Below are 14,254 nucleotides of genomic sequence, written 5' to 3' on the forward strand. Positions count from 1 at the left end.
AGTAAATATCTTACCATCATTCCTAAATAGATGTGACCGTAGTTCAATACCATCACTATTGGTCGCACGTTTTGAGTACTAACATTTCCAAGTGCAGGAAAAAATTTGTCTTGACAGTATGAAGATCCTCAAGCCATGAAACATAATGACTTATCTCCTCGCAGTTTAGTTCAGCTCCGGGACAGTAGAAGGTCCTGTCTACCAAGCGCCGGACATGTTTGGTTGAATGGAGATAAGCTGTCAATAGATATTAGTTGTCAGTTATTTTTGAAATAAGCAATATCAAAGACAAAAATATATTTGACGTTGAATGGAGATAAGCTGTCAATAGAAGGTCCTGTATACTTTGACGTTGAAAGTATAACCATCATGCTCAGTTTTCAGGTAAGCTCTCTTTACCTCCATAGTTTCCGTATCTTTGAAACCTATCTTATCCAAGACAAAAATTCTTGCATGGCATGGGATGCGCTAGTAGAATAGTGAAAATTAAAAATTATAAGTCAGGCAAATGAAGCATATATAAGTCATGCTTAATTACGAAAACAGACTTGTCGTTGTGACTTACTGTATCGAATTCGAAAGTCTCATCCAGCTTGATGCTGAATCGCCTACCATCAACAAGGAAATTTCTGTCGCACTGGCATTTTTGTCGCACTGAATCGCCTAGTTATATTAATTCTATTAGTTCAACTAAGCATTTACTAAAAATAAACTAGTTCTATATATTAATTCAACTAGTTCAACTAAGCATTTACTAAAAATAAACTAGTTCTATACATTAATTCAACTAGTTCAACTAAGCATTTACTAAAAATAAACTAGTTCAAATATATATCTAACTATAATATTTTAATTAGATAATCAAATCTCAGATACGACAATTTTCTTACTAAAAATAAACTAGTTATATTAATTATTCAACTAGTTCAAATCTCATATACCTAAATAAACTAGTTCGACAATTTTCTTACTAAAAATAAACTAGTTATATTAATTATTCAACTAGTTTAAATCTCACATACCTAGCTAATTAATATCTAATTAAAATTTCTAAAAAACAGAAAACAGAAAACAGAAAATAAGTAAAAAAATGTGTGTGTGCGTGTATATGTGTAGTGTGTGTATATGTGTGTATGTGTGTGTACGCCGCCCCGTACGCCGCCGCCCCGTACGTACGAGCGGGGGCGCCGGCGTACGGGGCGAGGGCGGCGGCGTACGGGGCGGGGGCGCCGGCGCACGGGTGCGAGAGACGACGTACGGGACCGCGGCGGCGTTCGGGGCGGCGGCGCGAGACGACGACGACGAGGGCGGCGGCGGGGACAGCGACAACGACGACGGACGACGGGCGACGGGCGGCGACGACGGGATCGAGCGTCGCGCGGCGATGTCGAGAGGTTGGAGACGAAAGTGGGGAGATGTAACTGAAATTTTCGTAAGTGCTATATATATAGGATGGGCCTTTAGTACCGGTTGGAGCCACCAACCGGTACTAAAGGCCAACTTTGGCCAGGCCAAGAGGCGGGAAGAGCAGGCCTTTAGTACCGGTCAGTGCCACCAACCGGTACTAAAGGGTGATCTTTAGTACCGATTGGAGCCACAAACCGGTACTAAAGGCCTCGCGCTGCCACCCCAAAGTTTAGTCCCACCTTGCCGGGCGAAGGGCAGCCGCATTGGTTTATAAACCCAGCCGCGGCTACCTCTTTGAACTCCTCTATATAGCAGGCTTGTGGGCCTAAATTCTGCGCGCTGCCATGTGAGTCTGCTGGGCCTTTAAGGCCTGTAATTGCACGCCCGTGGCCTAGCAGGCCCACAGGGCAGCGCCCCAATTTTTTTATAGTTTTTTTCTTTTCTGCTTTATTTTCTTCTATTTATTTCTGCGTAGTTTTTTGTATAGTTTTTTCTTTTCTGTTATATTTATTTTCTTCTATTTATTTCTGAGTAGTTTTTCATCTAGTTTGCCAAAATTCAACATTTTCAGAGTTCATTTTGTAGTGATTTTCAATTTCATGGTCATTTTATATAGTTCTTTTCTTTTCAGCTATAGTTTTTTTTCCTGCTATTTTTTTTTTCTGCAAAACTTGATGGTCAAAGTCTGGAGTTATAACTAAAGTTTAAAAAAAAGAAATACCGACGTGCAATTAGTTTTTGCCATAACAGAAGAAGTCCGGAGTTGTAATAAGTTATTAAAAATAAAAAAGAGGTGCAATGCTCGTTAATTTGCTTCAAGCCTTTCGGAATAGTGTAAACTGCACTGCGCATAGCTCCGTGCAGTCTACCATATTCCTGAAGGCTTGAAGCTAAGCAACGTGAGCATTGAGCCTCTTCTTCATCGTCTCTGCACTCAGGGCTTATAAACCGCTCCTAATCCCTCTCTCTTCGCGAGGTGGGACTAAAAAACAGCTTACTAAGAAACTATAGTACTGGTTCATCCATGAACCGGTACTAAAGGTGCTCGTGCGGCCCCAGCTAGCCTTACCTGACACAACCTCATTAGTACCAGTTCGTGGCACGAACCGGTGCTAAAGGTTCGCCACGAACCGGTACTAAACAGCTCCTCCCGCCTAGCAGTTGGTGCATACTGAACGCAAAAAATATAAGAGCATTTAGATCATGATCTTACATTTCTTTACAGTCTAAATTGTCAATATGATCTTATAACATCAAAAATACTTTGATCATCAATGATCTTTGTGTGTACAATCTGAATTGTCAATATGAGTCATCAACGATTTATAAACCGATGAAGGCTCATATTGCGGCCACAAATTCTACACATAGAGTTCAATGAAGACCAAGTGCTTGTGATAGTTTGAGAAATAACATATTTAAGGTGGTAAAAGGCTTGTTAGGGGAGCGATGTGGGACTAAAAACAGCTTGCCATAACCTCATTAGTACCGGTTCGTGGTACGAACCGGCACTAAATTGTGATGGTGGGGCCATAGCCTGACCGCAGGCTGACACAGCCTCTTTAGTACCGGTTCGTGGCATGAACCGGTACTAAAGGTTCGCCACGAACCGGTGTTATTGATCGCCGCCACGAACCGGCACTAATGTACACATTAGTGCCGGCTGAAATTCAAACTGGCACTATTGTGCTTCACATTTGACCCTTTCTCTACTAGTGGGGTGTGAACTTCGGGATACATCGTCGTCTCCGTGTGCCTCAGTTATCTCTTACCCGAGCCCTTTACTTATGCACTTTACTTTGTGATAGTCATATTGTTCTTGTCATATATCTTGCTATCACATAGTTGCTTATCTTGCTTAGCATAAGTTGTTGGTGCACATAGGTGAGCCTAGTTGTTGTAGGTTTTGTGCTTGACAAATTAACCGTTAGGTTTATTCCGCATTTGTTCAAGCCTAAACCGTAAATATTTTAAAACGCCTATTCACCCCCCTCTAGGCGACATCCACGATCTTTCAATGGCGCACCACACAAGACACTAATGTCGCACTGTAATAATCACACTAATGGCGCATCGTCCACTGGTGCGCCATTAGTGAGCCAAAGCACATGGGTACATATGGCCCCCCTGGGAGGAATTCTAATGGCGCACCGTAGGCAATTCTAATGGCGCACAGATACTAATGGCGCACCAGAGGTGTGCCATTAGAATTTAATTCTAATGGTGTGATGCTAGTGGCGCACCAGTAGTGTGCCATTAGTAGGCAAAACTGGTGCGCCACTAGCATGCCTTTTCCTAGTAGTGGTAGTTGATTAATTTTATGCACATGCCCGCTTAATTAAGACATGCAAACGTGTGCGCATGCAGTTACCACTAGATCTTGTTAGACATTAAAGTTGACAAAAGAACAGTTGAATTACTGGACTCACTACTTAAAGAAGATAAAGACTACACCATTGTGAAGGGGATAGTCAACAGGTAATTTAAATCATTATTAATTGTATCTCAGCCTATTATTAGTTCGTCATTTCCTGATATGAACTATTTAATAACCCCTTTATTAATTTTCTTTGCCGGCGGGCAGGGCTTGGGCAAAATTCATCAAGGTTACTCCAGGCAAATGGGCAAAAAAGTTGTTTTGGCATTGACCAAAGGTAAGTAATTAAGTAGTACTAGCTAGCTACCATCTCTTTAATTCTTGTTTCAATACCATTAATTAATTATCATGCTTGATTAATCATTATCTGATTCAATTTCATTCTCGTAAAGGCCCTGAAGCAGGCGCCGGGGAATGATATGTGTGCATTCTATGTTTGCGAGAACTTTCGCATGATGGCGTCCGAAAGGAGCATATCTGAAAGACAGGACTGGGTACGTTTGTCAGAATACTATTCACATCATTATCGATATCTAGTCACACAACTAATACACATGCATATTGATCTCCTTCTTAACAGTTCAGAGAGGTGCGGGATAAGCTCCTACCAGCGGACCGCATACTAGCACTTCAAGAGGAAATAGCTGGATTTTTGCTCGACCAGGTCATAGATCCCAAAGGAGAATGCTATTACCCGCTACCGCCCCCATGAACCACTTGTCATCGTGCTCCGGAGGCACCAAGGCAACATGTAGGATAAATTGTATATGTATATACATGTGTATGTGTGAATAACTAATGGTGTTGGTTGTGAGATATTCGATGATATATATTTATATATATATGCGGTTCTACGTACGAGAAAATCTATTTATATATATGAATAACATGTACAATTTGTAGTATCGTGAAATACCAGCAAACAAAAAAGAATTAAATGGAAAATAAAGCCAACCCCTCCCCCCCCCAAACATTTAGTACCGGTTGGTGTTACCAACCGGTACTAATGTCCTACACGCACCCGGGCCTGGCTCGTGCCACGTGGTGGCACTTTAGCGCCGGTTCGTGATGAACCGGTACTAAAGGGGGGGGGACCTTTAGTCCCCACTCTTTAGTGCTGGTTGCCGAACTGGCACTAAAGGCCGTTACAAACCGACACTAAAGGCCGGTTCTGCACTAGTGCAAGAAGATGGCAGATCTATTCAGGAAGTGGAAGAATGACCTGAAAGCAATGTTTGTCGACCAAAAAAAGACACCAGCATTCATCGGCCAGTACGAGAAGCTCAGAGATCAATGTGACACATTTGTGGCCAACAAGACACCGGAGAGGAGTAAGAAGATGTCAGCCATAAACAAGATAAATGTTGCAAAGAAGGAGCATCACTATCGCACGGGTCAGGTGGCTACCTCAAAGCTCGATCTTTGTGGGCCAAGGTTAAGAACGACCTTCTTGATAAAGGGGTCAAACCAGAGATATTGAACTGGCTAGACCATTGCTCGACTTGGTTCTTCGGGGTTGGCGAAACCTTGGATCATGTAACAGGGAAGTGCGTTTGGACGAGCGAGCAACTGCGAATACCCCTCACGAAGCTTCAGCACTATATTAACGCAGCGCAGAAAGGGACGTTCGTTCCAGACAGAGAGAAGGACGAGCTAACAATGGCCCTCGGGAATCCTGAGCACCCTGGACGGACACGAGGCACGCCAGGCTCCGTTCCGTGGAAGGCTGGGTTTCCGGACGTAGGCGGTTACAAATGCGAAGAGAGGAGGAGGAAGGTGGAGCAGAGCGAACTACAGGAGCTGCACTCAAGGGTACAGAATCTAGAGGAACGAGATGCAGTTCGAAGCAAGCGACCTGCCGAAGCTACCCCCGAAGCTACCCCGCCATCTCAGCGGAGAAGCAGCGTGGCTTCCACCGAGCAGCTTCAGCTAGAGCCTGTCTTCACGGCTCCTGCTAGCTACCCCGTGGATGCTATCACAGAGTCTCAACATTGCCACCTTATGACGCAATGGGAGAAGTACAAAGTCAAGGCGGTTGTCGGCTCTGTTCGACCTCCTGAACCCAGTGCAACTTTTCACTATCGTCCAATTCCAGAAGGATATGCTAGAGTGACGGTGGAAGAAATAACGGAGGGATTTGAGGAGCTCGTGCTTGACCACCCTGTCGGTGAAGGGGAGACTCGGCTGGGTTCTGCTTTGAAGACTCCATGTCTATGCAGGAAGGAGCTCATCAACCTTCCGAACTGGACGCCTCCGCCTCCTCCTCCTCCTCCGGCGAGTCAGGGCACTCCGCCTCCTCCTCCGCCTGCTCCTCCGGTGAGTGACCAGGGCACTCCGCCTCCTTCTCCGGCATGGGCGCACTCCGCCTCCTCCTCCGCCTGCTCCTCCGGCGAGTGATCAGGGCACTCCGCCTCTTTCTCCGGCGTGTGGCGGCACTCCGCCTCCTTCTCCGCATGTGCCGGCGCACCCGACCAGCCAACCTCCTCCTTCTCCGCCTCGTCAGCAAGGGCGGAAGAGACCCGCTGCCGCTCCGGCTGATCCGGCGCGTCGTAGTCCTTCTCCTCTGCCTCGTAAGCAACTAAAGAAGAAAGCCATAGCCACTCGGCCTGCTCCGGCATCTAGCAGTACAGGCGGGAGGCAATACAGATTCGGTCCATCTCTCAAGACTCCAGAGAAGTTACCATACGAGAAGACCCAGAAGGAAAACGAGGAGATCTGTCAAGCCCAAGTGAGGGACTACTTCGCAACGCAAAGAGCTAAGAGACATCCACCTCCGGAGGAGAAGATAGATCCGGTTAAAGCGAAGCACACTTTGGATGCCCTGCAGCGACCACCACCGTCTCCGCGAAAAACCAACTATGAGCGCATTACTAAAAAGACATATAAGGAAGCGAAGCGGTCGGGAAGTACTTGTAGTGACAAAAGGTTACAAGAATGAAGAACTGGAAAAATAATTCCCCAGCTCGGTGAACAAGCGAACCAATCGTGCCGCCCGCTCAAGGTGTCTAGCGATATCGTCGCTAATCATCCGGGGGTCTTGCCCGGTACAAATCCTGGAGATTACGACAATGCACATTTTGATATAATGGAGCCATACTTATTCAAATACGAGTATGGGAAGCCTCTCGTCAAATATGGAACTACTCTAACAACAATGATGCGAAGATTCCATGATTGGTACATGGAAACCTGCAGAAAGGCGCTGTCAGCTGGGAATAAAATCGATACTTTGACGCTGAAAGTTAAAGAGGATGTGCATGACCTCGTTGGAATTGAGGAGTTGTCTGTTCCATTTGAGGAGTTCTTCCAATTTTTCAATCTAAAGGCCCTCGATAAATTAACGGTCACTTGCTACTGTCTGTAAGTACTACTTCTGTCATTAAGTCTCTATATATAGCTCAGCTCTTTCATTGCATGTATATATAATTATCCTCACTATATTATGCAGATTGAAGATCGTCGAATACAGACAAAATGAAATGTATGATATTGGGTTCATTAACACAAATCTCATAGATGAATTTACGGTTAAATATAAGGCCAAAAAACCGAGGACAACTTGACAATCTTTGGTAATAAATCAAAACAAAGATACAATACTCTTTCCTTACAACTTCAAGTGAATGTTACTGTCTTGTGCATATTCGGTTTCCTTAAATTATTACTGTTATAGTAATTAATGTAATTGATGAGTTATGCATGTGTGTGCAACTTTCACTATATTCTCCTAGAGATTAAACTTGAGCAGGGACTAGTAAACGTCTTAGACTCGAGACGAAAAGATCCCAAGGAGTATGCGGCCATGTCTAAGATGCTCGAGAAGTAAGTTGATTCGATCATTATCGCACCATATCAACAACTTTGCTCATTTCACGATATCAAGTAATTGTTTTCTTTGTCTCGCATGGTTTGGAAAGTATTCACCACACAAGTTACTTCATTGCCGCTAGATCTGCTATGGAAATACCCGAAAGTAAGTATTACTGCTAGCTAATTCCGTGCATCTCCCGTTGATTCTAACTACTATCATCAATGCATTTATAATGCTTCATTATCAGTTTGATTGACCTCTATTTCTCGTAAAGTGCTTGTGGCAGGAAGCCGGGAATGATTACTGTGGATACTATGTCTCCGAGTTCATCTACAACGGCGACGGCCAAGAATAGGTGGGGCTACTCAAAAAGACAATATGAAGTGCGTAAGCAAAAATATTCACAAGTTTATTTTATTACCATCATTTCTGTTGAGTTTCATTCATATATATGTATTGACCCCCTTATTCAAATTAGATGTGGGAGATGCGGAATGAACTCCTACCAGAAGATCGCATGCGAGCAATTCAAGAGAAATTGGCTGGATTCTTTCTTGACCATGTCATCAATAAAGCTGGAGAATACCACTATGCATGTGGAAGTTGAGTTCATATGGGTATTGTAAGAGATCTTACACATTATATATATATATATATATATATATATATATATATATATATATATATATATATATGTGTGTGTGTGTGTGTGTGTGTGTGTGTGTGTGTAGCCAGTAGCGTCAGTAAGATATACGAAAACTTGTTGTTCGACCAATCTCTCGAAGAAGGGGAGGTCGATCACTTCTGTATATATATGTTTATGACGATCTTCTGTATACTTAATAGTTTCCTTCATTTGCTTACTAGCTAGCTAGCTGTCGAGTCCTCTATACGTAGCGTCGACCAAGCACGGAGATAAGAGAGGACACTTCTCTCTATTAGCTAGCTAATACAATATATGAAACCCCATAAATTAACCCCCCCCCCCCCCCCCCCCCCCCCGAAAAAAAACAAAAAGCCAAGCTTCTGAAATGCTGACGCGTGGAAGCCTTTCGGTCCCAGTTGGTGGCACCAACCGGGACAAAAGGCCCCCTGTCCGGGCAAGCGGCAGCGGTCACGTGTAGTCCCCATCTGTCCCGGTTCCTGGGCGAACCGAAACTAAAGGGAAGGCTTTAGTGACGACCCTTTAGTCCCGGTTCGGGAACCGGGACCAATAGTCCTCACGAACCGGAACGAATGAAGGTTTTTCTACTAGTGTGCGGTCAATCATCAGCCGAGTTAATGAACCCCCCGTAGTGGTTGGATGATCTGATTATGGCCAATGGAGAGTGGAACAACACAGTCCTAGTTGAAGTTTCTTTACTCAGGGACGCGAACGCCATCCTTTCGATCCCGCTGTGCACGAGACAGATGCACGGAGGACTTCTGATCTTGGGTACATAAAAAAATGGCGTATTCACTGTCCGTTCTGTGTATCGTAGGCTGGTATCCACAAAACTAAGACGGGAGGCCTGGTTAGAGGGGCGCCTGGACATTTCTGACTCATCTGGCGAACAAAAAGTGTGGTGTAAGATGTGGAAAGTGGATGTTCCATCAAAGATCAAAATTTTCCTATGGAGGCTAGCGCAGCAATCACTTCCGACTGCTGATCTTCTGCATCACAGAAATATGTCCACAATCACTAGTTGCAGTTTTTGTGGTACAGAGCACTCTTGGCAACATTCTTTGTTACACTACAATGTCACACGTTGTGTGTGGGCATTGCAGGACCCTGACCCGGTGGAAGTCCTTAATAACGTCAAAGAGCCGGATGCAAAACGTTGGATATTCTCGGTGATGGTCTGATGGATGCGTTATCACATGATGACATTGTCTAGGTACTTTTCACCCTTTAGGCGATCTCGTACGTTCGCTGGCAAGCGCTCCATGAGCGCATATTCCAAAGCCCACATGCCACTCATAGCTTCATATTCATATACATCAAAGAGTTGAATGATTGCAAACCAAAGAAGGCTACTGCGACAAGGCCAACTGTAGCAAGACAACCTCGTCCAAGGTGGATCCCACCGGAGCAAGGTACAACCAAGATTAAAGTGGACGGCGCGGTCTCGCGTGCGTCCAATGATGGAGCCAACAACGTTGTGTGTCGTGATTCTACCGGTACCTACTTGGGTGCTTTAGTGGTACAATGCTCGGGTATTGCAGACCCGACGACCTTGGAGGCGTTAGCGTGCTGGGAAAGGGAAGCTTTGGCCCTTTCCCTCGACCTCTCATTATCGCATGTGTAAAAATGCATCAGATTGTCAGGGCGTGGTCAAAGATACCAGCAAGATACAGGTGGGTGTATGCAGCAATTATCAAGGAAATTATAGACACTACATCACAGTTCCAGAGTTGCCCTTTCATCTTCGAAGGGCGAGACACCAATTTCGAGGCTCATAGCCTTGTTAGACATGCTTTTGTCCTAGGGATAGGTCGCCATTGTGGTTTCTAAATCTTTCAGACTTATCTCGTATTCCCATGAACGTTACTGTTTAATCAATAGTTTAGACTAAAAACATATCCAAGATTACCTAACAGTCTCTCCCCAATCTAGACACTTTGTCTTTCATACTCCTTGGGAATGCCATTTTAGGCATCTTGGGTTGCTTACTGCTATGTTCATCTGACGGGTGACAGGACTGAGATACCTGAACCTTATGTTGTAGCGGTATCCGATTTCGCAGTGGAGGAGGTGGTGTGGCGGCACCGATGGTGGCTCATTACAGGTTGACGGTGCACCTGTAGTTGGCGAAGCCCCCATACACCCTTTCCCCGCTAGCCTGTCCAGATATGCGTCACTGACACTGTGAATTGCACATGCACCTGTTCATGGTGTATCTCCCAATCGAGCTCACCGACAGATTCGCTTTGGATAGTACCGGATCCATTCACGAGACGCACTCTCAAACTTGGCATCCAATCCATCCTGCTTGAAGCAGCCGCAATGCCTCAAACTCCTTCATGACCCACTCCTCAAACGCCCCCATGGACTCCACCTGGTACCTTGTTTGAGCACTTGGCTTGAACGGTGTCGTCGCCACTTCCTCTGAGTCCAGCCGAACACTGGTTTTAGATTTATAGCCGATTGCACGAAGCAACCAACAACCGACCAGTCGACTTTACCAGTGGATCTCGATATTCGAAGCGCAACATAGACCGACAAAGCTCTGAATACCACCTGTAATACCCTGAGCCTAGGGTAGCATCTCAGGAATGGGGGTTGGGACTTGGGAGGAGACTGAGATAGGCTTTGGGGAAGAAGAAGAGAGAGACGAAGAACAAAAAGTATTAAATTCACATTTGATCCTGATTATAGACAACTATTTGAGCTTATATACTTGCTCAGATGGGTCATGGGCCATAACGGTCGACACACACTTTCGGCCCACATGTCACTGCTCCAAATCCATCTATTGTCGCCAACTCCTGTACCACTCCAGGTCCATGTCATGCCTTGTGTGTCAGGCAGCACTGCAGTGCTGACAATCCATTAGCTGGTTAAACCATCATGTCAAAGTGTGTCTCCTTTTATAAACATCAATATGCTAGCTGGTTAAACGAGTGATATATGTTTGTGAAAGGCTCTTGGCTACTAATTTGGATGTACTAATTTGAGACGATTGCGGCAGATAAATGCCACGGCTCTCGTACCACCGTGGCATGAAGAGATAGAACCCTAGAACTCGCCAAGAACCCTGATCCGATGGTCCAGTGAATTTGCGCTTCGTGAACTTCCGTGAAGCAATGGCGCGAGATCGGATGATGTCACTGGATGGAGGGGGCAGTAAATCCGCAGGAAGCAGCGGCAAAGGTCACTTCCCTTTCCCGGACCAACTGCGAGACTACGAACAGTTCAGGAACACAAACAGAGTCTAGTGGAGGAAGGGGCCAGATGATCTATACATGTGATTTTAGCTCAAATGGTTTGAGCACATGGGTGCTATTTATGTAACTCAAGCGGCTGAGGAAAGGGCCGGCCAGTTTCATACTGCAAAAAATTCAACCTGAAACAACACATGACGCAGCCCCAGGTTCTCTTGCTTCTTGTTCCTGCGGCTGCGTCTACAAGGCATGTGTTCTTTCCCTGGTCCACGATATAGAAAAATAATGCTATATAGTAGACCAGGGAAATTCACAAGAAATTCACTTGTGGACACAGAGATACATGACCCAAGATACAGGTTCAGCGATGTATGCGGAGACACGAGAAATTCACTTGTGGATGCAGACCATAGAGCAGCAGCACACAGCTCATCAACCAGATATAAATAGCGACCGAATTAACATGACATACTGGCCTGGACACTTTACCCCATTACAAACATGACTTACCGGTCTGGACACTTGATCAGACTAACATGACGACTTGTTGTTAGCCATACTACACTACATAAACAGAAGTTCAGCATCTTTAACATACCACTGGACAAAATAAAACGCTAAACAGTCGCTCCACAACTAGGTAAATGGTTGGGTTGGTTGCATCAGATCAGAATCAGATACCGTACTTCCTCAGGTCATCCACTTTGGCCACGAGGCAGGACCAAGCTACGGTGAACTCGACCATGCAGAAGGGAAGCTTGCATATGGCAATACTGGCGGAGGATCTCTTGGGTATCAACTCCGTAACAGATATTGCATACATACGCCCCATCTTTCTGTAGGCCTCTATAGAAAGCTTCAGCCTCCCATCTTTCTCCACACAGACAACATTTCTGGTAATGGGGATGACACCGTCAGCCGGATCCACACGAAGCGTCCCATCCCGAGCATCGAGCAGTACAAAGTCCTCGTCTATGCTGGCGGTACCGGAAACGACACGGATTCCTGACTTTGGGGGCCATAGTCCCTCGATAACTTCAGCAGAGATGACTGTGGCCTCGACCGCTTCGGCGATCAGGGCGGAGGTGATCTGTAGGGAGCACAACTCGCCGAAACAGCTGGTACGCATGATGTCTTGGTTGCCTATGCCTGCGTCGGCAAGTTTGTCACTGGGATCACGTTCGTATACCAGCACTTTGGAGATGAAATCTTTGTCTTCATGCTCTGTGGTTCTGCCCTTGACTTTGAGTTGGATCTCAATGTCGACTGGCCCGGTGAAGATAATCGCATGAGCCGGGCCGGTCAGCGCCAAAAATGGATCCTGCAAGCATCAATTGCACTAATCATTAACAAATCAATCAACTGCAATAAAGAAATAAGGACACATCATAATGTAGCCAACCCCACATAAATGAAAATAATACTTGACCACACGACACCATACCTGTTGAGTGAGGAGTTGGCAGGCGTCCCTCCTGAGTCTGAAGATAATGTTACGATTATGATCCATCGAGTCACGGGTGGCGACCAGGCCGTAGACCTCCAGTGGCCACTCAAGATAAGCACCGTTGATTTCCACGACTCTGATAGAGAAGATCTGCAGGCAGGTCTTGACGCCTGCTTGTGGCGGGGTGCGTTTGCATGTGAAGAGCATGGCTCTCACGCACGCTGCAGCGAAAGTCACAAAAATCAGCCCAGAAATCAAACATTAACCAAAGAATTCAGGTTCAGACATACTACAAGGGACAGTCTAGCTACATTGAAACTAATCTACTAATCTCCTTTTTTTTTCGATCGGTAAGGGAACTAATCAAGTCGAGGTATACAGCAGTAGGAAGAAGAAAAGCAGAGCAAGAACCAGATGGGTAGTAAGTAGATTATTACAGTAGAATTCGAAGGAGCCACACTTGTCACCCCAAGATTTTTCCCAGTCGCGACGGTATGAAGCAAGGTCCGTCTCCTCCACCGGAACACCCGCCGGTGATTTTTCTTTGTCATGAATCCTCCCTGGTAATTGGCCTGAGAATGAATCAACTAGTTCTTGTACTGTTTGTGCTGATGGTGGCTGGGCAGTACCTCCTCCGACATGTTCATTGGTCCTGAGTGAAAGGGAACAAGCTCGGTGAGTAAGATAAGATATTTTATCTTTAGAACTACTGCTCAGTGCTCTCCAAACACAATATTCCACCAAATCGGCGACAAGTTCAGTGCTCTCCGAACACATTATTCCACCGAATCGGTGGCAAGTTCAGTACCATGTTGCTCGACAAATTATTAGTTTAATAGGAAAATCCTAAGACTAATGTCAGTGGTGGCCACAATGGCTGGGAAGGAAGAAAAGGAAAGCGGGGGAGGGAGGAGAGGTGGGGGGCGTTACAGCTTGCTCGCCGCGGCGTCGTCGTTGGTGGCCTGCACGGCGGCCGGGCTGCTCCTCGCGGCGGAGATGCCGCCTCCCGCCTCCGCCGGCTCCATTCGGGCGGTGCGTTGGTCGGCGAATCTTCCGGGCGCCGGCGGCAGGGCGGGTCGGGGACGGGAGGGAGGGAGGGGGGGAGGGGAGAGCCGACAGCGGCTGGAGGAAGAGGAAACACCGGGGGACGGGGTGGAGGAGATGGGCCCTCGTCCTAGCCTGACGAGTTGGACCGAACTTCTGGCCCATGCGAGGCCCAAACAACCACACTAGCCGCCTTTGGACCAGAAACACGGGAGCTCCTATAGGGCGCTGCAGGCGCCCGTTGGCGTTCCTGGCGCTCGAAGATGACGCGAGTGGGCCGGCCCAGGAGACGCGCAGAGCGGCG

General features: G+C 46.2%; 1 protein-coding gene across 2 annotated transcripts; it reads right to left on the bottom strand.

The window, feature by feature from the left end:
- Positions 1 to 11,810: 11,810 nt before the first annotated feature.
- LOC123082954 (uncharacterized) lies at positions 11,811 to 14,002 on the bottom strand. 2 transcript variants are annotated; one of them, XM_044505136.1, is made up of 5 exons: positions 13,837 to 14,002; positions 13,536 to 13,558; positions 13,344 to 13,466; positions 12,904 to 13,127; positions 11,811 to 12,780 (listed from the first exon to the last, which is right to left on the bottom strand). In XM_044505136.1, the coding sequence occupies exons 1-5, from the start codon at positions 13,929 to 13,931 to the stop codon at positions 12,133 to 12,135; spliced, it is 1,113 nt and encodes a 370-aa protein (XP_044361071.1). In that variant the 5' UTR covers positions 13,932 to 14,002; the 3' UTR covers positions 11,811 to 12,132. The 2 variants fall into 2 exon arrangements, with proteins under 2 accessions (XP_044361071.1, XP_044361070.1); XM_044505135.1 differs by having other exon boundaries at positions 11,813 to 12,780; positions 13,344 to 13,558.
- Between the last annotated feature and the right edge of the window lie 252 nt (positions 14,003 to 14,254).

The sequence above is a fragment of the Triticum aestivum genome, chromosome 4A, assembly GCF_018294505.1.
Source record: "Triticum aestivum cultivar Chinese Spring chromosome 4A, IWGSC CS RefSeq v2.1, whole genome shotgun sequence".
In the NCBI taxonomy this organism is placed as follows: Eukaryota; Viridiplantae; Streptophyta; class Magnoliopsida; order Poales; family Poaceae; genus Triticum; species Triticum aestivum.

Coding starts and splice junctions, on each gene's coding strand:
- LOC123082954 (XM_044505135.1), bottom strand. CDS start 13,931: ATGGAGCCGGCGGAGGCGGGAGGCGGCATCTCCGCCGCGAGGAGCAGC. Junction 13,559..13,836: donor GACGCCGCGGCGAGCAAGCT/GTAACGCCCCCC, acceptor CCTTTCACTCAG/GACCAATGAACATGTCGGAG. Junction 13,128..13,343: donor TGGCTCCTTCGAATTCTACT/GTAATAATCTAC, acceptor CTTTCGCTGCAG/CGTGCGTGAGAGCCATGCTC.